The sequence below is a fragment of the Ursus arctos genome, unplaced genomic scaffold (genome assembly GCF_023065955.2).
Source record: "Ursus arctos isolate Adak ecotype North America unplaced genomic scaffold, UrsArc2.0 scaffold_19, whole genome shotgun sequence".
Taxonomy (NCBI): domain Eukaryota; kingdom Metazoa; phylum Chordata; class Mammalia; order Carnivora; family Ursidae; genus Ursus; species Ursus arctos.
This window is the reverse complement of record NW_026622863.1, coordinates 7,919,304-7,943,084: the sequence shown is the minus strand read 5'-3', so window position 1 is coordinate 7,943,084 and position 23,781 is coordinate 7,919,304. Positions and strand designations below refer to the sequence as shown.

Here is a 23,781-nt window from a genome sequence, read left to right as displayed (position 1 = left end):
CCCCTCCGCTCGCCAGAGAAGCTCATCTTGATGGAACAGGGGTGAGTGGGGGGCGGTCGGTTGAGCTGTCCTGTTTGCAGTGATGGGAAATCTCCAGGGGAGTTTCCCCGGAATCATCCTCAAGCTTAACTGACCCCTCGCTAACATTCATGTGACGTGGCTCTTGGGAGCAGTCGGTCAATGGAACCATCTGGAGTCTTCTGACTTGAGTTTCGGAGGAAAAGAGAGTACTCGAGTACTTGTAACTCAGGATAGCAGGGTCCTGGAGATGTGCCTTGGCCAGATGGCTGTCCTGCCATGGGAACCCCAGGGTGAGTCTGGGGGTGGCTGAGCCAGCCAGGCCTTCCGGGGTGTGGGACCAGGAGGGAGGGCCTGCTGTTGTCCCTCCTCTCAGCCTGCCTCCCCCAGACTCCATGTGGACACCTCCCCCAGGTGCGGAGATGTGCGTCTGCCTGGCATCTCGGTCCGCCTCTCTGCTAGGGACACGCCTCTGGTGAGGACAGTCTCGTCCCACCCTGGAACAAAGCCAAGCAGCCTAGCGGTGAAGCCAGGCTGGATTGACACGCCTGAACAGCAGATGAGAGGAGAAATCTGAGTCCGGCTCTTCTGGTGCATTTCTACCGGATGCTGGCCTGCAAGAGGGCCCAGTGCTTCCGGCAGGAATGATGTGGGGGTGGGGTGGGGGGGGACCCGTTCCACCGGCGGGCACCTGCCCACATGTGGCCAGAGCTGCATTCTGCTGTGGTGGGGGATTCAGTCTCCCCCTCTCTTCTGCGGGCCGGTAGCCTCCGTATGGACGGGCCACACGGGTTTATCGTGGTGTCCTCATCATTGCCGAATGGGGATGTTGGTGGATACCTGGGTAAATAAGTATAAATAGTTTTCTTTCTGATATGTGACCGGATTATTTTCCAGTTGATTTCAAGCCTTGGCCCCAAGTGGCCCACAGATCAAAAAAAGATAAGGGTCAGTTACAAGGTTGAGCTCATTCTCCGTTGCCATGGCAACTGACCTCAGGCAACCCTCAGAGGACTACACCCAGCTCCCCAGGTGATATTTTTACTGTCCACGCCATCAATCCCAAGCCTTTCAAAACTCAGACTGCCTAATTGTCAGGGCTCTGTTTTGAAGAGGCTCCGGGTCCCCCGTGGGGCCCTGGTTCAGGCTGCCAGAGCTCATTTATAAGCCTTTCTGAAACACGGGGGACCAGGAGATGGGTCCCTCCTGGCCAGAGAGGCCTGGGAAGGTGCCCCCGAGGGGAGGAGGAAGGGCACAGCCCATCCTCCAGGATTAATTAGGAAAATGGGAGCCCAGAATGGGGGCGGCGGTGGCGGGGCGTGCCTTCAAGCAATGGCTAAGTGTTCTTGAGTGAGGGGAGGCGCTGAGCACCCTAGCATTTGGGGCCTGGGGCAGCAGGGACACCATCGCCCCCCGAGTCTCCAACAGCCCCTCCAAGGACACCCCAAGTCATTCCCATTCCAGCTGTGATAATAGGAGAGTGTTTCCCACCATTGATATATTTCTCAGTCTTCTGTAAAATGTAGACAAGTGACTGTAGAAAACTTCCCTCCTTCTTAGAGGTGGAAGCATACAATCTTGGGAAAGATTATAGCTGTGAACACACAGCTTCACGACAACAGCCATGAAGATCGGCATCCCCAGAAGCCTTTTTATAGGGCTCAGTGCTCCTCAAACTTGCGTGCATGCCCAGATCACAGGGGCACTTTAAAAATGCAGATTCTTCAGGTCTGGGGTGAGGCCCGAGATTCTGCATCTAACCAGCTCCCGGGAGGTGCCCGGGCTGGCGATCTAGGGACCACCCCTGCCTAGCAGGGATGTAGATATTCAGCGCAACAAGGGCCTAGGGTGTTGGGGGGGTCCCAAGATCAGCCCTTGCCCCCACTTCCATGTTTACCCAGTTCCTGCCTGGCCTCTGGGGAAGGGCTCACCCTCAGACCCTGTTTCTTCCTTTGCCCCTTGTCAGCTCCCAGGTCACATATCACCCCACCCGGCCCCCTTTCCCTTACAGCCTGCCTTGGTTCATTTCCTTGTGGTATTTAATAACAAATCAATAGCTACACAGCCTGATCTGGCTGCCCAGATATTAGTATCTGCCCTCTTCTCTTCCACCCAAAGGTCTCTGTTCCTTGCAGAGAACAAAGGACCCTGTCCCCCATCGGCCTAGGTTTCTACTTCCTGTTCAGTGCCCGTTTGTGGTTGGCTATTTATTAGGGCAGTATCAGAGGGGTCCTCTCCTGGGGTCCCCCTCTTGCCTGCTCATTTACCTGGATGAATGCTGGGCTCCTTGTTCTTCCTCCTTATCTCTGTGTCCCCTGTGTGTGTCTGAGCCCAGGCCCCTGGATCTCAGGGGTCTTTACTTGACCTGAGCCTTGGGGTGGGCTGTGGAATCGAAGACTGGTGAATTTACTACCCGAGCCAGGAGCAGAGGCTTTCAGCTCGATGAGGCAGCCTGTGCGTCCCGTCCCCTGCCTTGCCTTCCACTCCCAGAAGTGCCGTTGCAGGGACAGTGCTACGGCCCTGGGCTGGGCCACGCTGTCACTGTGGGTGCTGCCTCCCCGCTTTCCTGGCCCTCCTGCCAATGGGAGCTGGCTGGCAAGGGGGCCTCCAGGCTCAAACGTGGAACCCGGGAGGGGACATCTGTCTGTCCTCCTCACCCCCAAACTCTGGATGGTCAGGGAGCAGAGGGTGGCTTGCTGGGTCCCAGGTCTCATGTCCTGGGCCCATTTTGGTATTTTCTGAAGGTGTAGAGAGCTGCTTGGGGTGACCGCGTGCCCCCACCCCCGGCTCGGCCACTTTGCTGACACAGGTGCTGCCCCTCGAAGCCTTCTTTTCCTTTTCTGTCCACTGAGGGGGACCCTTCGGGTCTGCACGCCTGGAGCAGACCATTTGTGAGGCTCTGACTAGCGTGTTTCCGAAGGCAAGCACAAAGTTTATAAGCCACCAGTCCTTCTAGTGTGGGGGGACCAGTGATGTGTGGTGACCAGCTTTTACCAGCAGCCTTACCCCAGGTTCCAAGCAACGTACTAAGTGCTTTACACGAGTCGCTCATTTCCTGTTTATTGAGCACCTGCTATGTCCAGGCCCTGTTCTAAGCACTGGTGACATAGCATAAGCAAAATATCTCTCACGGAGCTTACGTTACTCTGTGTGTGTGTGTGTGTGTGTGTGTGTGTGTGTGTGTGTGTGTGTAAGATGTGCAAGAGAGGGAGTCAGTTAAAAAAACTAAAACAATCAACTCTGTAATATGCCCGGTGGTGATAAGCACTATAAAGGAAATTAAAGGTGGGTGAGGTGTAGACAGGATGGGGGTGTGTGCTGCTTTAGCGGGGGGCATCCAGAAAGGCCTCTCGGAGGAGGTGACATTTGAGCAGACTCCTGAATGAAGTGAGGGAAGGAGGACAAGGAGATGGTCTGGGGGAGGAGGGTTTCCCTGAGGGCAGACATCCTGTGGCGGCGGCAGCCTGCTTGGCAGCCTTACAAAATCCCTGTGAGAATGATGCTTCCCATTTTCTAGCAGAAGCAACGGAGGCTCAGAGAGGGTAAGTAACTTACCCAAGTACGCACAGCGAATGACTGGACCTGGGACTCAAACTCAAGTGTTTCTAGTTCTCACTCTTGTGTCCTTAATTGCTGCTTCCCGATTGGAGGTGGCTAATTATGCCCCCTGTCGACACAGGTGGCAGTCACCGGTCCTCTCTGCTTAGAGGGGTCTGTGCCGTAATGATACCACTCCTGGGTCAGTGTCCCCGAGTGGGGTCCCTGCTTCGAGAAGGGCCAGGCCGGGCCCAGCGAAGTGGCGGGAGCAGGTCGCGCTCAGTGCATTAGAGCCCGAGAACAATGCCCTGTCCACTCCCCGCCGCAGCCTGCTGCCCCTCCCTCCCAGGCAGCAAATTATGGCCTCCGAATGTGTGCCCAGGCCTGCCTTTGACATCAGTGGGGCCCACCTGAGCTTCACCTTCAGGATTCTGATAATCAGCTCTCTCTCCTCCTGGCTTCCCCCAAGACCTGTATGGAAATAAGTATGTGTCTGCCAGGATCAAATGCTTTTGGAGACAAAAGTCGGTACCGAGGACATTACAGGAAGCTATCATCTCGGCACGATGCTCTTCCACAAAGCCCTCCGCTCCTCTTTTGGGCTGACACAGTTTCAGCCTGAAAGGTTCCAGCAGGCTGACTTGGTTTTAAGCAAAAGCACATCCTATTATTTTTTTGAGAAATGAAGTGTAAAATTAACACTTATTATTCCTGAGCAGAAGGAAAAAAAAAAAAAAAGAGGGTTGGGGTGGGGGGACTCTGGGATTTTCGTGCTTGCTGGGTTGTTTCTTTGGCAGTTAGGGTTTTTATTTATTTTTATTTAAAAAAAAATCATAATAAATCAATGGATTCCCCGTGCCAGCCCTGACTTACGGGGACTGGGAGGAAAGATCTGGCACAGTGAACAGGCAAAATCTGCATTTCACTTTACAAATGAGCGGGGCTGCATAATTCACTGGAGTTGTGTGGGTCTCTCTTATGGATGCCTGTCATGTGCTATAAAAAAAAAAAGAATAGAAAGGAGAGGAAGTGATTTTGCGTCTTAACTCACAAAATCCTCCAGCACCCCCTCCTGCCGGGGCGGACGGGCCTGTGGGCTCCCAGACAGCTTTGTCATTCTGCTCCAAGGTGTCTGCCGAGGCTGTGTGATCTTATATAATTCGGGAAAGTTATTCTCGGAGGGTGCCGCTCTCTGCGGACCCTGCGGCTTGGGACAGACGAAGGTTGTCCGCGTTGGCGGGGTAAGGAGCCACGGTATCCGTGGGCTGGCTGGTTATCGGGTCACCGGCACGCACAGGAGTGTTTGCACACTAACTAGGGCAGCTCCCCACCCCCTCCAATTTTCCTGGATGGCTGGATAGGCAGAGGTGTACACATGAGGGACCCCCCCCCCCCCAGGGAGCACCTCCGACCCCCTCCGGTGGGGAGAGGGCCTTGTCCTTCAGAAAGAAGGTTTGCAAACCAGAAGGCCCAGCCTGAATGGGAGAGGTTCTCGGCTCTGTGGGAGCCCCTCCGGCTTTCTTATTTTTCACTCCGTTTTCACTTTGTGCTTGTTTTCTTTTCCCTCCCCCGTCTTCCCAGGTTTGACTCTCTTTAACATGTGGGGGGGGGGGGCGAGGAAAGGGAGCAGTGACACGCGGTTGTCTATCGGTCTCTTGATCTAATTAGCCCACAACCTCGCCTCGACACCAGTTTGGGGGTGTGATGTGCTTAAATGGCAGCTGTTTGGGGCCCCGGAACTGGCTCGTGGCTCATATTTTCGAACGTGGGTCCAGGGTGTAGCAGCGTCTGTGAATCAGGGGGGACCGGCTGATGAATTGCTCGGCACTCGGAGAACGGAAAGTGACTGTCAGACATGATTTCTCTGATTTATAAGTTGCGGGAGGCTTCTTTGTCCTCTCGGTGTTTGTGCATCAGACGGCACGTCTCCATTCACAGCCAAGTGGATAAAGGCCCCGCTCGGCAGAGAGCAGTAAATCCTCCTTTGCCATCCCTGCCCGCCCGGGGAGATGGCTCTGGCTGGGTAGGGGGAGAGGGCCCAGCCGGGGGCAGCTCTCCTCTGTATTTCCCGAGCCCCTTCTGTGGGTCCAGGCGGGGCCTGATGCTGTGGGGGCTGGAGGAGAAGCAGCCGTTATCTGTGCCCATCACCTAGTTGCCAGGATCAGAAAGACTCCTAGGATATGGTTAGATGAATCCAGGGTCACTGTGCTCAGCCAGGTGCAGCTGTGCATGCTGGTGTAGTCAGGGGAGGCTGCCTGGAGGTGGCGGGCAGGTGGGATGCATATGGATGGGGAGGGTCTTGTATCCTGTTCAGAGCACCACCCCCAGTTGGCTGTTACCTTAGCAAGTGGTCTAATTCTCTTTCCTAGAAATGGGGTTTTACCAGCAAGCAGGGTTAATTCTGATATTTAATTTATGGGATCAGCTTAAATGGAAGTTATATTATAAACGATAATAGAAACCTCTGTACAATCATCATTTCACATACCGTCTGCCTTATTAATGCCCAAGAAGTGTCCACATTCTACCAGGGCGGGCGAAGATATGCGGGTGGTACCTCTCCGCCTTTCGTTTATCCATTCCGTACTTTGTGCCAGGCACTGAGAAGCGTTGTTTGTGGGGGGGGGGGGGGCAGGGGGTGTGTTGGGGGTCTTCTGAGGCAGCCCCCACACAGGAGGCCATCTCTAATTATGATGAGAGTCTCCCCAAGGGAAGCGGGAGGACGTGAGTAGGGCCTATGCGGCGAGCGTGCTGAGCCTGCCCCGTGTCCCCAAACTTGTCAATGAATTCCTTTTCCGTCAGTGGAAATGGAAACTCGCTGAATCTCTGTCGGGTGCATGTGGCCTAGTTGCCGGGGCTCCAGGGGCACGACAAACACCCGGTAGATTCCAGCCAGTGGGCTATGTGGGGCAGGCCCACCTGCACGCGCACGTGTGTGTGTGTGTGTGTGTGTGTGTGTGTGTGTGTGTGCGCGCGCGCGCTGCTGCGGAGGGTGCCCGGGGGGCAGGGGGATGGCTGGGCCAGGGGGATGCATGCTGTCCCCGCCAGCCCCTGCCAGGGCCTGGGGACCCAGGGACTCGCCAGGAGCCTCAGCCCATCTGTGTTCATGTCTTGCCACTGGCAGAGCCCCTCTGCTACCTAATTCTTGCCTTGGAGGGCAAATCAGAGCACCTGGCACCTTTGGTGAGGGCTGGTTCCCTGGGGGAGCCCGAGAGGGAGCCCGTGTCCTTGGCTGTCCCAGATAATACTCTCGCTGATACTGGCGGGCCTGACAACAAACACTTACTGAGCGCTTGCTGTGTGCCAGGGGCTGGTCAAAATCCTCTTTCATGTATTAACTCATTTACCTTTTGGGGGGGAAAGATTATTTATTTGAGAGAGAGAGAGAGAGCAGGGAGGGGCAGAGGAAGAGGGAGAGAGAAGTTTTAGCAGACTCCTCACTGAGCTCAGAGCCCGACGCGGGGCTTGATCTCACAACCCTGAGATCAGAACCTGAGCCGAAATCAAGAGTTGGACGCTCGACCGACTGCGCCACCCAGGGGCCCCTGCATTAACCCATGTAACTGTCACCTCAACTGTAAGAGGAAGGCTATTGGGGGAGGGTGACATTTTTTTAAAGACTTTTATTATTTTTATTTTTTATTTTTTTAAAGATTTAATTAATTTATTTGAGAGAAAGAGAGAGCTCATGCATGTGCAGGGGGAAGGGCAGGCGGCGGGAGAGGAACAGGGAGAGTCCCCACTGAGCGTGGAGCCTGATGTGGGACTTGATCTCAGGTCCCCGAGATCATGACCCGAGCTGAAATCAAGAGTCAGATGCTCAACCGACTGAGCCATCCAGGCGCCCCGACTTTTATTTTTTTTAGAGCAGTTTTAGGTTTATGATAAATGGAAAAGAAGATACAGATTTCCCTTGTATTCCCCGCCCCACACGTGCATAGCCTTCCTCGTTATCCAGGCCACTCCCCGGAATGACCAGCTACATGTTTTTTGCAAAGATGAATCTACAGTGACGCCCCGTCATCACCGAAAGCCTGCAGTTTGCCTTGGGGTTCCTCCTTGGTGTTGTACCTTCTGTGGGTTTCGGCAAATATGTAATGACATATCTCCATCATTATAATGTAGAGTGTTGCCACTGCCTAGAAATCCTCTGTGCTCTGCTTGTGCATCTCTGACCCCACCTTAGGCAACCAACTGATCTTTTTATTGTCCTCATAGTTTTGCCTGTTCCAGAATAGTTGGAATTGTACAGCATGTAGCCTTCTCCGATCGGCTTCTTTCACTGCGTAATATGCGTGGAAGGCTTTCCGCGTCTTTTCCTGGCTTTGATGGCTCAGTTCATGTTAACGCTGAATAATAATCTATCATCTGGATGGACCACAGTTTGTGTTTCCGTTCACCGACCGAAGGGCCTCTTGGTTGCTTCTGAGGTTTGGAAATGATGAGTAAAGTTGCTGTAAACATTTGTGTGGACGTAAGTTTTTAGCTCCTTTGGGTGAATACCAAGGAGTGAGATTGCTGGATCATATAGTGAGAGTATGTTTCGTTTTGTGACAAACCGCCAAACCGTCTTCCGGGGCGGCCGTGCCATTTTGCATTCCAGCAGCACTGGGTGAGAATTCCTGTTGCTCCACGTCTTTGTCAGGACTTGCTGTCATCAGTGTTCTGGATTTTGGCCATTCTCAGGGTGTGTAGCGGTAAGGAAGGCAGTTATCGTGTATTTGAGAAAAGAGGAAACTGAGGCACACAGAGGTTCTGTAACTTGCCCGAGATCATGCAGGGAGTGGCAGCACCGGGTTCCAACCCTGGATGATGTGGGACTCAAGCCAGGGGGACTCCCCGCCACACCCCCTGCTGAGCCACGGGCCACGCTGGTGGCGGACGTTGGCCCCTTCCGTCCTCACACAGCCTCACGGGACAGGGGCTCGCGGGGGCCCTCATTTACTCTAAGCGGACTAACGCCCGGGCCACACAGTGTGGAGAAGCAGTCAGGATTCGAACTCTGCCCTGCTGACTCCGGGCTGGGGCGCCAGACCTTGGCTCTGCTCCCCTGGATGCTGGTGAGAAGCTGGTCCCCGGGGTACACTCTCTGTCCTGGGCACCTTTGAGTGAAGGTTTGAGGTCATAGCGGCTCCCAGGTGGGTAGATGGGGCCATGTTCCAATCTGGAAGGTCAGGGTGTCTGCCCTTTGTCCGTCAGCCACTGTCCATAGGCCATCTGTTCCAAAATTGTAAAAAAGAATGTTTTGTTGTTGTTGTTTTGGTGACATCTACTAGGGGCGATTCAAGGCTCAGAGCAAAAGCCAGAGAGCCTCGCGGCCAGCAAGGCCCTGGGCGATGGGCATCCGTGTGTCCCGTCTGACCTCACCCCACCCCACCACCCCCTTCCCCAAGCTTCAGGCACACTGCCCTCCTGCTACCAGCAAGCCAGCGCATCTTGGGGCCTTTGCCCTTGACTCGTGATGTTCTCACGTTGCCTCCTGACGCTGTGTTATGTGTTGGTCATCTTTATTACGTGTCTCTCCCACCATCAGAATGGGGACAAGCGCGCTGCCTGTTTAGGTCCCCACAGAATCCCCAGCTCAAAGCGCCTGGCACACAGTATGTGCTCAGTAAATATTCCACTAGATTTTAAAAGTTCTGGTTGGATTCCTTTCTCTGTGCAGACCCCATGCCGGGCTCCTCTCCACTGGAACATGGTCTCAGATTCCAGCCACTGATCGTGGCCTGCACACGCTCTTGCTTGAGCACCAAGAGAAATCACAGCAAACGATGCCTTCGAGAGCCGGGTATTCGGGGCTGGCCGCGGGGACGGTCCGCCTCCAGGGGCAGGGCCATCTGGAGCTGGGATGGGTCTTGGCATCTGTGGCCCCCACACCGGCCCTGGTTCTGGGGACCAGGGAGAGGCTGGCCTGGGCTATTCTGGGGGCCTTGGGCTGCTGCCCGGAGGCATGGCTTACAGGGTCACTGACTGGCCTCCGTTTTCCTTGCAGAGGAAGGCATCAACCACGAGTGTAAGCTGTGCAACCAGATGTTCGACTCCCCAGCCAAGCTCCTCTGTCACCTCATTGAGCACAGCTTCGAGGGCATGGGCGGCACCTTCAAATGCCCCGTGTGCTTCACAGGTAAGTGTGCGTGGGGTGGGGGGGATGCAGTGCCTAGCCCTTTAATTGCATATGTTCCCGCCCTGACATGGACCTGGTGTCCCCAAGGGACCCACAGCCCATCACCCTGCCTGCCCCATGCAGAGCTGGCCCGCACCCCCTCACCTCTGGCCCCTCCTCTTAGTCAGGTTGAGAGCCCTCTTTCCTAGCCCACCCCTCACCCCTGTGCATAACTGCTTCTTCCAGCCCAGCCTCACCCCTCTGTTGCCTTCCATGGGCTCCAGGCTCTTGTCTCTGAGCTGCAAGCTCTGTCCAGCAATGGTGGGACTCTCTCTGTGCACACCTCCTGGCTTCCCCTCCTCCTGGGCCTGCCTCAGACCTGCTCCATCCATGCTGCAGGATGGAGGGGTCAAGGGCGGCTCTGCTGGCCAAGTCCCCAGCCCCCGGCCCCCAACCCCCAGCTTGGCTGCCCGCCCAGGCAAGCGGCTGTCCCGGCCCGAGGCGAGTCTCAGGGGCTCTACCATCCCCTCTCCTGCTGCCCAGATGGCAGCCGGTGTGCGTGGAGGAGCCCTGGCCTTCCCCCTGCCTCCCCCGACATCTGTCGTCTGCCACGGCAGGAAGCCCACCCCGGGGAGGCACCCGGCGGGAGGGGATTTCTGAAGTGCTCACCTCCCAGACACACAGCTGCCTCGGGGCCACCTCCTGTGTGTGCCCAGGGCCCGGGCTGCCTCGTGGACTCTTGCCACTGGGAAGCCAGGGCTGTGACCCACTCCATGATGGGCCTGAGGAAGGGGAAAGTCCCCACACACTTACACGCCTCTGGGGTGCACGAGAGTCTTGGAACACCCTGGCGCCCCTTCCCCCTCAGTCTTGGGAGCCCCCACCCATCTGCTGTCATCACACCCTGCGGGCTGGGCGGAGGCTGGCATCGAGGGACCTCGGCTGCCAGGTCTGCCGGCACAGACACAGGGGTCCCTGCGCGGGGATCTGAGGACCTCAATAAGAAAAGTAATTTGTGTTTATCGAGCCCCTTCTTGTACTAGACAATGTGTTAAGTTTATTTAATTCAACTCTCAGCTCTGCCACTTGCTAGCAGTGGGACCTAGGAGGAGTCATTTAACGTTCCCAATGCCTCAGTTTCCTCTTCTGTAAAATGAAGGTAACAGTAGTGCCCGCCTTGCAGGCCTGTGCTACAGTCAGGAGCCTGATGCGGAAGGCATCTGGTAAATGACGATGACGATAATGGCGATGGCGATGGCGATGGCGTTCCCTGGACTAAGCATGGGCCAGGCCATGTTTTAAGCATTTTGCAAGTATTAACCCATTTGATCCTTCCAGCCACCCAGTAAGCTACACACTTTAATGATCCTCATTTTTTCAGAGGAGGAAATGAGGCCCAGAGAGGTTAAGTGACTTGTCCAATGTTGCACAGCCCCTAAGTGGCAGAGGTCAGCTCCACCGGCTCAAGCCCCCTCTAGTAGCTGCCAGTGATCTCCCAGTAGCCCCATATTTGGCCGGCTATGTCCGTGGTTGGGCGATCCCTACTTGTGAGTGGTGTGGGGGTGGCTGGGCTGGTGTCCCCAGAGTCTGGCCCCTGACGGCCGTGTCCGTGTGCAGTCTTTGTCCAGGCCAACAAGTTGCAGCAGCACATCTTTGCCGTGCACGGGCAGGAGGACAAGATCTACGACTGCTCGCAGTGCCCACAGAAGTTCTTCTTCCAGACCGAGCTGCAGGTGAGTGCCCTCGTCCGCCGCACACCCCTCCTGGTGCTCTGCAGGGCACCGTGGGCACCGAGGGTCTTGGGGGGAAGCCAGGATGGTGGGGTCTTGTACTTAGCCTCACCCCCACCCAAAAAGCAACAGGTGCTTGGTGTGGAGCCAGTGGCTGTCCTCGTGGAGGCTGGTGTGGGGGTGGCCTCGTGGCCTCTGTTGACCAGCACTCTCAGATGAGCCGACCCGGAGCAGCAGGGCCTGGTGAGGAGTCAGAAGGCTCTCGGTGGTGGTGTTTCCCGTCTCGGGGATCCCGTTTCTCCACCGATCTTAGGTGATGATGTTCAGTGGCGCTTTGGATTTGTGGCTGGTGGTCTGTGCAGCTTGCGTGGCTGAATCCTGGGGCTGTGTGCGGCCAGGCACTGGGTCTGGGGTCTTGGAGCCTCCAGCTCTGCCTGGGAAAGCCAGAAAAAGTGAGAGCAGTCGGGTTGGGCCCCAACTCAGAGGAAGGGGTGCCCACCCCGGGTCCTGAGGCAGACAGAGCCCTCAGGGGCAGCACAGAGGCCCTGGCCAGCTTCCTCAAATCCCCATGTGGCAGCTGCAGCAGCCGAGAGGGCCCTTGTGAGGGGACGCCGTGTTGTTCATCCCCCCAGGCCCCTACAGCCAGTCCTCTTGGTGCCTACCTGTTACTGGTTTCTGAGGACTCAGATCTGGGTCCAGGCGATGCTGCCTTTTACCTGCTGGCTTTTGCATGAAATTCTTGTAACGCTGGATTGGTCCCGTGTCCACCCAGCAATACCGTGCACGCACATGCACACACACACACACACACACACACACACAGAATACCACACACAGCATAACACCGTACCCCAAAAAGAGGTATCACATGGACCTCCCCAGAAATATCACACATACACGCAGGCGTGCCTCGATCCCATACTCCGAGAATAACACCACTTTGCACAAACAGCACGAGGGAAGTGGCCAGTCATACACCAGCCCTTGAAGCTTCCGGGGCAGCGACACACATCTCCCTCTCTTGTGGTGGCTTGGCCAGATCCAGTCATGTGGCCGTGCCCAGTTTCCAAGGGGGCGAGGAAGGTCGTCCTGCCCTGTGCCCAGAAGGAAAGGAGAGCTGGCGTTTGTCACCGCCCCAAGCACTGTGCACACCATGACCCACAGGGTCTGCCCGCACACCTGTGTGAGAGCCGACCCTGCACTCAGCAGTCGCGCCCTTCCTTGGGGATGGGGCTGAGGCCACAGGGGCAGGGCTGAGTCATAAGGTCACTGAGGGGCAGCAGTGGGGTGCCCCTCTTCTGGGGTCGAAGGAGTGCAGCCATAGCTGGGGCAGGGTAGACCATCTTCTCACCGGGCTGCAGCCCATGCACACAGCCCAGCCTGAGCCGTCACCACAGGAAATGAAAACAGGCCCCTGGGGGGCTCGGTGGGGACTCACCATCCGACGGTCGGGTCCCTTCCTGTGGGCTGGCCCCGTCTCAGGACGGGCAGGCAGAGCTGACTTCATCCTGTCACGCTGTAGGACAGAGCGAAGGACCTGACACTGCCCAGGGCCCACCTCTGTCCCTGTCTTGATGCACGAAGTGAGCTAAGCCCGGCTAGCTGCCCCTCTCGCAGCCGACCGAGGGACATGCGTGCTGGCACTGGCCGGCGGGCTGTCCAGGAAGCCTCCTCGCGCCTGAGCGGGCCGTGTGCCCTGCCAAGTGCAGTCCGGCCCCCCCATACCTTACCTCCCACCTGCCTTACCTGCCTGGCACCACTACCCGGGGGTAGACCCCAGGGCCCCAGACCACTGAAGCTTTTATAGCTCAACACACAGCCCTCTTTGAAACCCACTGGCTCCTATAAACTACAGTTTACTTTAACTTTGAACTCGCTCAGCCCTCTGGTCTTCCCACGTTGTCCTGGATGCCCAGGAAGGGATGCTCTCCTCCTTGGTTGGCCCGAAGGTTTTTCCCAGGGAACTCGCCCGGTCCTGCCCTGTGTGAGCTTTCTTGGTGTCACTGCGCCACAGGCCTGCCTCCTGACACGGAGGCCCAGGAAGCCGTGGTTTCAAGCCGGACCCACTTTGGCTGCCCTCGCCTGGGGCTGCAGACTGTCCCAGACATCAGAATGGTTCCTGTGAGCTGGTGGCTTCCCGGCTCATCCCTTCAACCTTTAAGGCAGGTCCTCAAATGCCGAGAACCTCACTAAATTATAGCCTTAATAAGTAACTATTTTCTGCAATTAATGATTTTAATTACAGACCATTTAAATGTGGAAGTGTCGTAGCAATGCCAGATCTATACAAATAATGGCTTTCCTTAAGTAACTTGAAGAGCAATCTTCTGGTCTTTGGAGAGGAGGGCTTTTCAGGCATGGGAGTTTTCATGGTCATTACGTAGAACCTGGGGCTGCCAGGCAGGTGTGTTATGTTCCAGGGGTGACCTGTGGGGGTTTGTGTGTACAGTGGGAGGCAGGGCCTTGCTGGAGCCTTGCCTGGCTCTCCTGGGTGTATGTCATTTGAGGTCCTGTGCGGAGACTCAGGGAAACTAGTGTTTGTAGGCACAAGTGACTCTGAGCCGAGAGGTCTTAAGGTATAGGGCTTAGGATTGTTCTCATTGTAGAACTGGAAATTCCTGCTGTGGCTATAGAGGTAACAGAGATGGGATTTGACCCTGGCAGGCTTGGTCTGTGTCCCAGTGATGTGTCTTCCTCCAAAAAGAATGTTCTCTTAGGATGCATTAACAGGAGCACTGTTGCCAGGATGAGGGAGGTGAAGTCCTGTCTGATTGAGTTCTCTGGCTCTGCCCAAAGACTGACACTGGTTTAGAGGACTTCAGACAGACTGCAGCACATTCGTATCAGAGTAAGTAGGAGCAAGAGAGGGGACTAGCTTTGCAATGCACTTGTTCAGAGCATGTACACGGAGGCGCACTATGTGCCAGGCACTAGATCTAGGAACTGACAAGAGTGTGCTGCATGAGACAGAGAAACACCCACAGGGCCTGCATTCGAGAGAGACTGATAGACAGTGTCCTGTCATGGTTACCACAAAGACAAGAAAACCAGGTGATAGGCTGGAGCCTGATGGGGATGAGGTTGGGTGTGAGTGTGGTCAGGGAGGGCCTTTCTGAGGAGGTGGCATTTGAGCTGAGACCTGGCTGGTGAGAAGGAGGGAGTGTGTGGAGGAGAGCTGTGTGTGCAAAGGCCCTGTGGCCGTGTGAGCTGGCTTTACTGCTGGGACGATAGAAGGCAACAGGCAGCTAAAGCCCAGCGAGTCAGGGAGGAGGGGTGTGGAGAGGGCTGGCAGGTGGAGACCAGGTTTGTAGGACAGCAAAGGAGTTTGGGTTTTATCCCCATTGTGCCGGGAATCCAAGTAGGGAAGAAATATTATCCGATTTCCACCCTGAATCAAAATGTAAGAAGTCTCGTCTTTGAAAGACACTGTGAAGAAAATGAAAAGCCACAGACGGGAAGAAAATATGTGCAAATCCCCTATTTGATAAAGGACTAGTATCCAGGACATATTAAAAAAAAAAAAAAACCCTCACAACTTAATAGCGAAGGGGAAAATCCACTGTAAAACAAGCGAAGCACTTCACCACTTCACCAAAGATGTGGGGACACTCAACATGATTGTAATTAGGGAAGCACAAATGGAAACCACAACGCAACACCACCGCACACCTACCCGCACGATCAAAACAGAAGCAGAAAGCCGGCCCTGCCGAGTGCTGGCCGGGGTGCGGAGGGGGCGGCTGGAACCCCCACAGTGGCTGGTGGAAGCTGGAAGTGTATGGCCACCCGGCAAAGTAGTTCATGAGCTCCTATCAAGTTAAACACACACTTGTCATTTGTCCGAGCGATCCTCCTGCGACATGTTTATCCCGGAGAACTAGAAACGCGCTCACACCAAAACCTCCATCCCCAACCGGACGCCCCTTAATTGCCCCTTATCTGGGAATGGATGGACAGGTGTGGTACATTCGTGCAGTGGCGCACTCCTTGGCAATAAGAAGCAGCCCCTGGTACACGCAGCCACTTGGATGAGTCCCAGGTGCCGAGTGAACGAAGCCAGATGCGAAAAGCTCCGTGCTATGTGGCTCTATTTACCTGGTGTTTTAGAAAAAGGCAAGACTATTGGAGTAGAAAAACCAATGGTTGTCGGGGGCTGGAGGTGGGGGAAGGGATTGGGGTAACCAAGCAAGGTTCGTGTGCATACACATGCACGCACATGTGTACACATACGCCCACGCATGCACGCCCGCCCAGGGAGCTCAGGCACCGTGCTAGGCTGTGGGGATCCAGCCTGACTCCAAGGAGCTTTCAAGGGACCATTCACCAGGAGAAGATGTGGGCAGATTGCTGTGGAGGTGTGGGGATGGTTGTCTTCAAGCATTTTAAGCTCTGTCCACTTGCTTCCCGTGGCCCCAAGACTTGTCGTAGTGGGCAAAAACTCAGGGCGTGCGTGTTGCCCTCTGACAGTCACGGCTCAGGCATCGCTCCCTGGGCTTAGCTCGAGCAGGATGGGGAATGGAGTTGTACTGACACAGGGCAGCTTTTGGTTGTCAAGAGCAGGGAGTGGTGTTGTTTCTGGGGGCCCCATTCTTAAGAATCTAGGGCCCCTTTCTCGAGGTAGTGACTCTCTGCCTTCTGCCTCTTTCTGGTTCCTACTGTGTTCTCTTCCTGCAGCCTGACTTTCTGGGCTCGTCTATACCAGGAAAAAGGTGGCCAGTGCTGCCGTGGCTTCTGTCATTTCTGCTGAGACGGACACACCGGGTATTTCAACAGGGGGGATCTAGTATGGGGATTTGGTTACGCAAGTAGCCAGACGGAACACCCGGCCAACCCCGAAATAGCGACTGCCACAAACAGCCCGCAGACGGCGGGTTCTAGATCCCTGAGACAGAATCTGATGGTTGAGCTCCGGTGGTTGCTGGTCAGCTGTCCACCCCTGCTCCACTGAACTGTGGCCCCGGATGGGGGAGGGGAACCCGGGCTGGGAGACCCCGCGAACGTCCACGGTGTGGAAAGAGTCACGACGGAAGGCAGGCAGGCAGGCAAGGTGGTGAAGTCCCTGTCGGCAGAGGTGTCTGGAGCGCTGCAGGGGGCAAGGCAGGGAGCACAGCCTTTGTGAAGCAGGGCTATGTTTGCAGCCCGGCTCCCTCATGTAGCAGCTCGAGGCCAGAGTTTTTCTATCCGCAGGACGGGAGTCCTAACAGTTCCCACCACATAGTTGTTGCCGGAGCCCTTGGCGCAGTGGCCGGCCCATAGGAAGGGCTTGGTAGAGGCTGCTGTTGTTGCTATTAGTGTTTACCACCAGTGTTTCATTATGATGACCATGGTTATTAGCGTATGAGCAGCATGAGTCACTCAAGGGTCAGACGACCTTGCAGGGCCCCCTCCACTAGTGCTTTGCTGTGATTTCCTGATTTGTGGCTTGGATGTGAACATAGTGAGATGCTGAGTCCCTCCATCTGTGGCCCCCAGCCACGTGTGAAGGCCACGGGCACGGGACACCCACGCTGGGGTGCAGGGAGGAGCTGGGTGTGCCGAGCCGTGAGAAGAGGTGGGAAGGCCACAGAGGCCATGGCTTCAAGTCCCCTTCCCACCTTTCGCTGCCTCTGGCCCAGGCTTTTCCTCTGCTCTGTTTCCCTGAGCCCTGCCCGTGGCTCATTGGAGGGCAGTATGCCGATTTGGTGGGGGGCCTGGGAAACAACTCTGTAATCCACAGACCCCGAACGTGTCAGGGCTGTTGGCCTTGCATTTCCAGCCTCGGGCCTCAGCAGATGAAGGCCTGGGGCCCTCTGGGCCCCTTGCCAGGGGTTAGCTGACCTGAGGGGAGGGGCCGGCTCAGCCACCCGGCCCAGCTGTCTCGGAATCCCTGCGGACGCCTCTGTGCCCACAGACACTGGGCAGGATGGCACGTCCTTCTTTCCTTCCTGAGGCTCACGATCTCCCGTTCTTCACTGTCGTTGAGGGAATGCGTGCAAGGAGTGTGCGAATTACCAGCCCTCCAGGGCTGGCCTCTGACAGGGTGGACGAGCTCCCCCATGAAATTGGACAAGAAATAGTTTGAGCAGTCACCTCCCCTGGGTGGCTCCCTCTGGGGGCCACGCTCTGACCGAAGCATTTTGCACGGATTGTCTCAGCCCAACCCCATGAAGTAGGTCCTTTTATGCTCATTTACAGATATGGAAACTGAGACTCCAAGAGCTTAAGTGGTGTGTCCAGGGTCACTAGCGAACAGAGCCACATGCAAAGCCGAATTGTCTCTGCCACCAAGGCAAACAGAAACCCTCCAAAGTTTAAATGAATTGCCATTTATATGAGCTAATAGATTTAAATGAGGCCTGCAGTGCTAAACTATAAAAAGCCTTCATGTCAGGGGACCCAGAAACTATTTTAGTAGTTGGGCCAAGCAGGTAGCACAAGTGGCAGGAACAGGGGATGCGAAAGAACGTACTCGCAGGTGGGCCCCGGGCGGAGGCCTGCTGGGGCCCGTGCTGCGGTGCCAGATCGGAACGCAGCGCTTGCGAGGCTGGAGCTCGAGGCCCGGAGCCTGCAAACCGTGTGACAAGCAGGGGGGCGAGTTCAGCTCCGGCTAGGCTTGGGCAGAGGAAGGATGAGGTCTGGTCGTGGAGACAGGGACCTCAGAAGACCTCACGCTTCCCGGCCACCTTCCCTCCTTATGGCAGCCTTGCCGGGGACTGTCACAGGGAGCCCTGAGCCCAAGGAAGGGTTTCTCCGAAGGGGGAGGTTCTGGCATTCTTCGGACCTGTGGGATGGGGCAGGGCTGGGCCGGGGGTGCAGTGGGTCCACCCTGCACCCTGGAATCTAGACTCCCTTATTGACAACACGAGGGGCCGCGGGAAGCGCTTCCCGAGCCAGGCCTGCAGCGGCAAAGCGGCCAGCCCTGCGTTGAGCGGGCGCGTTTAAAGGATTAGCTCACGCTGTTTGCTTGTGTGTGCGTAATCGTGCCGCTTCCAGCTAAATGATTACAATTGATTAAAAGCAGAGCTAGGTATTCTAACAAGCAACCTGGAGCCCTTCCAATGGGGTGAGCTGGGCCCTGCCAGGCTGAATCCTGGTACCCAGCCAGGGGGAGGTATCTGTGAGCCAGGGGCGTGGTCTGAGCTCCACTGGGACCCTTCCTTCTCAGCCCTTGAGAACATTAGGGTTGACTCTTCCCCTCATTCCATTTTCATTGAAGAATATTTACTTCGTACCTGTAATAGGCGGGCACCATCGCGGGGGCCCACGGCACGACTGTGAACAGGTCGACACGGTCCCTGTTCTCACCCAACTGTCATTCTCTGGGAAATATCACCGATAAGAGAGTAAATACATGAACTAGGTCATTTCAGACTATAGAATTTTGAGGACAGTAAAACACTGTATGGTGATGGAAAATGATGTGTGTGAGAGAGAGAGTGTGTGTGTGTGTGTGTGTGTGTCAGGGCAAGGGTAAGGGGACGTTGAGGATGAAGAATTGCATTGGGTGGTCAAGGAAGGCTGGCATTTCAACAGAGTTCTGAAGGTTGAAAAGGAGCCAGTGTGGGGAAGAGCTGGGGAACCTTCTGGGAAAGGGAATAGCCAATGCAAAGACTCAGAGGCATGGACAGATTTGGGGTGTCCAAGGTACAGAGGAAAAGGCAGTGGGGCTGGAGGTGGGTGAACACCTTGCTTCATTCATCCGGCCCATCATCTGGCTGATACTTCTGCTTGAAAGCCCTTCCTTTCTTCTCAGGCTTCAGGGCTCGGCTCAGGTAGTCCCTTCTCTGAGAAGCTCTCCCTGATTCTCCCTCCTTTAGCTTCTCTGGCCCTGGGTTTAACCCCTCGATCCCTTAGCCAGTGCAGATTGTAACAACTATGTCTACACCTGACTTCCCACCCACATGTGAGTTTTGGGCCAGTGAAGACTCTGCCTGCCATCCATCCATCCATCCATCCATCCATCCATCCAATCATCCCCATATGTTTTACCATATTTCTTGAGCTTCTAGAAAGGAGGAAAATAAAGGAAAGAGAACACAAACAAGGAAGGGAGAGAAAGAGGGAGGGTTGCATTTGAGGCTCACAGATTCTAGGCACCCAGTTTTTAAGTTCCTGGTCCTTATAAGATGGGTAACGGAGGAGCCAGTTTCCTTGCCTGCGCACTCCTGCCGTCAGACCCAGCCAGATAATTATAACTAATAATAATTAAAAATTAGAAGTGCTCTAGGCACATACTTAGCATTTGACTCTTCGGCTGAGTTTTCTGTGAGTAGGAGCATCTCCCTCCGTCCCACTTTAAAGACAGCCCAGTCCCTGCCACCCCACTGCTGCTGGGAGAGCCGGGCCGGCTGGCCTTGGCCTGGGCCGGCGACAGGGAGGTGCCTGTGGTTCTGGGGAGTGAGAACCCGTTGCTTGCTTGGAGTAGCCCCCAGTCTGTTCCATTATTTTCCATTTTAGAGAGTGGTCCTTCTCTGGCATCAGTTTCCTCATCCGTAAAATGGGGTAAGACCCACTGCCTCAGGTGGGTGTGAAGATGGAGAGCCCATGCGTGAAAAGCACTTAGCATCGAAGGCTTCCTGCGGGTAAACCGCGGCACATTCCAGGGTGGGATCGCTTTGTGTGTCCTGCCTTCCCCACCAGGATGGGACAGCAGCGCCTCTCAGAGACGGGATTCTAGTTGGTGTGACAACATGGCGTGGCAGCGCCCAGCCCACTCTGTGGACCGGCAGCCTGGGAGCAGCTCTGTGACCTCGAGCAAATCACTGATGCTCGATGGGCCCCAGAAAATAGGGGGTCATGACAGCGTTGGGGAGAAGAAGGGCAGTGGGCCCTGCAGAGCCTCCAGCACCGGATGGAGGTCTGGTCAGCCCCAGCCTCTCCCAAAGGCGTCATCGCGACCGCAGTCTGGGTGCCCGTGGGCTTTCAGTCCAAGCCTTTGTTCGCTCATTCAGTCTGCCGTGCGTGGGTGTGCTCCGTGTAGCCCACAGGTGTTTACCGAGCACCTTCTCTGTGCCAGATGTGTGCGGGTGTTGGGGACGCACGGAGGCCCAGGTCCCTCAAATGTTGTGGGAGAGGGACGGTAAACAGATGAGGACAAACAGAATGAACGTTTATTGTATGCTTGTGGCATACCGTAGTGGAACATAGCATATCGTCCAGTTGTATGGTATAGTACACGTAACCCAACACGGCCACTGTGACGTCACAGGAGGCCCCGGGGGACCCGGGCCTTCCCCTTCCTCACTGTGTCTCCAGACGCCATCTGTGTCTCTCGATCTGTGGGGCGGGGCCTTCCCTGCTCACAGTAAAGTGCGTCACCAACATCATCATCTCGTCCCACTGCGACCGCTGCGGGCGGCTGTGAAGGGTCAGCATCTGGAGAAGACTGAGGGGTGGCCACAGATGGCTCCTTGTCCTCCTGAGCCCAGGGCACCCCAACATAGTAAAAATGAGACAGCGTTTCTGAGCGCTTACTGGGAACCTGACCGCCTCTCTTCACACATGTAGGCTTTCGAGACCTCATGGGCACCCCACGGGTGTGGCCTGCTAGGATGTCCATGTCATAGATGGGTAAACTGAGGCTCCCCAGGGTCACTCAGCCGCTAGAGTTGCAGAGTTGTGAACAGGCACCTGGCACTAACGCCTGTGTTCTTAGCTCTGAGGCCGAGGCACTTGGACTGTCAACCCCTTAGGAGCCAAGGCCATGCCTCTGGGTGCTCGGGACCTGGTGCTGGGGGCAAGCAGGTCCTCCCTCCCAGGAGAGTGACACAGCTTCAAGGCTTGTGACTGTCCCACTCTGGGCAGGCGGGTGAGCAGTGGCTACCAGGGTCACCGCAGAGAGGAGGGAGCAAGGGAGCCATGGGCCCTGGGAGGAGACTCTGCCTGGATGTGCCCAGATGCCCTCACGAGACCCGGGGCTCTGCCCGCTTGAGCAATGAAGTGTGTGGAGGCCCAGGTGGAGACTGGGGGGGCTCCCCCCAAGGCCCAGCTCCAGGCAGAGATGGCACTTGGAATCAGCCTCGGGCTGCCTGTCTGCCCATCAGAGCCTGTCATTCATGCCCTAGGGCGGGGGGCCAACCGACTTAAGAGGGGCACCATGCCATCACGACAGATGGGCACGGGGGAGCTGCCAGGAGCTGCCAGGAGCCTCCAGCCAGCGGCCATTGTGTGTGTCGGGAGCCCGGCCCCTTGCCGGCGCCGTCCCAGCCCAGACCAAATGCCTTCAGTTTCTCGGAAATAATGGTAATACTACATATCAGTGGGTGCCGGGTCGGTCCAAGGCCCCCAGAGGCTGACCCCGTCCAAAGCCCTGCCTCCCCGCCCCCCACCGACCTAGACAAAGAGGCAGTTGGATGGACAGGAAAGACACCGGCCTTGAGGGCTGGAGGGGGTAAATCTCAGAGTTGCTTCTTGCTGTCACTGCAACCTTGGGCATGCGACCTCCCCTCTGAGACTCACCGTGCTCCCCTGGACGTTGGGCCACTGCTGTCTCTCCCGGAGGCTCCCTGTGGGAGTGCAGCCTAGCGTTTGTGAAACATGAACATAGTGCCCAGCCAGGGCGGGGTGGGGGGTGGCACTGGGGTGGAGTTGATGTGATGTTGCCGTTCCGCTGTCCCAGATGGGAGGCTCGCTATCATGCCATGCCGCACAGCTAGGAAGAGCGACCTCACCCCAGGATGGGAGAACACTAACAGAAACAAGCCCCCTGGCAACACGGGGAGCCCTTGGCATCGATTATCCTGATTGATCCTCAGGACAATCCTATGAAGCCCATGCTGTTATTCTCCCCATTTTGCAGATGGGAAGACCGAGGCGCAGCTAGGCAGTGGCAGAGATGGGACTCAAACCCAGACAGCCTGGTTGGCTGCAGAGCCCCAGCATCGAACCACTCCGCTAATAGCGTGGGCAGGCTTTTTTCTGTTGGCGAGCCCTTTCACGTGAAGCACGAGGCCTCCTTTGTCTCTCAGTGCAACCGTCTGTCATCCCAACTTGTTGGGAGCAGGGCTGGCTGCCTCCTGCAAGGGTGCCGGGTCTGGCATGGCTAGGGGGGGTGCCTTCCCCCCCGCCAGCCAAGAGACGAGAACCGGGTGCTCTTGGCGGAAGCCTGGATTGCACTCTTTGGTCGAGCAGGAACAATTACTAATGACATTTAGAAAGAAATTAATGATGAGAAATGCAAGTTGGCATTTCAGGAGCGCCAGTCAGCAGCCGTGCGTCCGCGCTCACAGGAGAGGCGAGGGGTGGGGGCCGGGCATGGAGGGGAGAGGGAGGAGATGGCAGAAATTAATTTTGCTGTGTCAATAATGAACATGGCCCCACTCGCTCTGCTTCTGGAGTTCAGACTAAATCAAACACGGACTGGCTGGGGCTGGTCCAGGGCTGCAGTGAGATTCCCCGTGTACTGGGATCTGAGCGGAGGCGGGTGACGGGTTTGGTTCAGTGTCTCCTTTCAGTGGCACCAGGGGGCAGAGGGGTGGGCAGGGAACAGCAAGAGGGGAGGAAGCAGCCTGAAGACTGGGCCATTTGGGCGCAAATCTAAGCACCGCCTCTGCCCATTTGCATGACACATCGAGCTGCTTCTCTTTTCGCCGGCTCAGTTGCTTTAGCTGTAAAATGGGGATAATGGGGAGATGTAAAGATAATGTATGAAGAACCACCAGCCCAGTTTGAGCACGTAGTAGGAGCTCAGTGTATTGTTAGGTATTGCCACATCGCACTGATACACAACTTCTCATTGTAACATCTCGTAAGCAGCAATAGCTCGCGTGTGTTATACTTTAATTGGTCATTTCTTTTATTCACCATGATACATCAAATATTGGAACATCTTATATTCTTTGGGTCTTGGATAAAATATAGCACTGATAGGAGGTATGGTGGAAGGTGAGGGGGACCCAAGATGCTGAAATTGTCTGGGGCAGGGATTGGGGTTCCCTGGGGGTTATAGGAGTGTCCCGATTCTTTCCCTCCCATCACGTGCTCCAGAATGATGGAGAAGGACCCCCCCACCAGTCTCCTCTCACGTCCAAGGGAGGAAATACACACAAGCAAAAGTTGTTATCATAGTAACATTGAACATTTTTGCCGGGTGGAGGATGAAGACTTACAGCCCATGGCCAGGGATATTGGAATCTTTACACGGCGATCTGTGGTTCAAAATGGAGATTTCCTATAATTCTAGTGGCTAACGTATAGTGCTTATTGTCAGACAGTGTTCTCAGCACTTTGAAACATTCGAAATATTTATCCTCATAATGCCTCTATTATTGAAGTAAGGAAACTGAGGCACGGAGAGGCTATCTGCCTAGGCCACAGAGCTGGTCAACGCTGGACCCAGGCACCTGGCCCCAGATTCTGTCCTCTTTACCACCACACTAAATGGCGGGAGTTCTTGATTTTTCTGCAGACCAGCCC

General features: G+C 55.8%; 1 protein-coding gene across 3 annotated transcripts in view; it reads left to right on the top strand.

The window, feature by feature from the left end:
* Window positions 1-23,781, top strand: part of ZNF423 (zinc finger protein 423) — a 318,969-nt gene that overhangs the window by 280,432 nt on the left and 14,756 nt on the right. For all 3 annotated transcript variants that reach the window (XM_026494717.4, XM_044382369.3, XM_057314098.1), the window contains 2 exons: window positions 9,548-9,679; window positions 11,276-11,391. In XM_026494717.4, coding sequence (XP_026350502.4) covers window positions 9,548-9,679; window positions 11,276-11,391 — 248 coding nt within the window. The remainder of the gene's footprint in view (window positions 1-9,547; window positions 9,680-11,275; window positions 11,392-23,781) is intronic.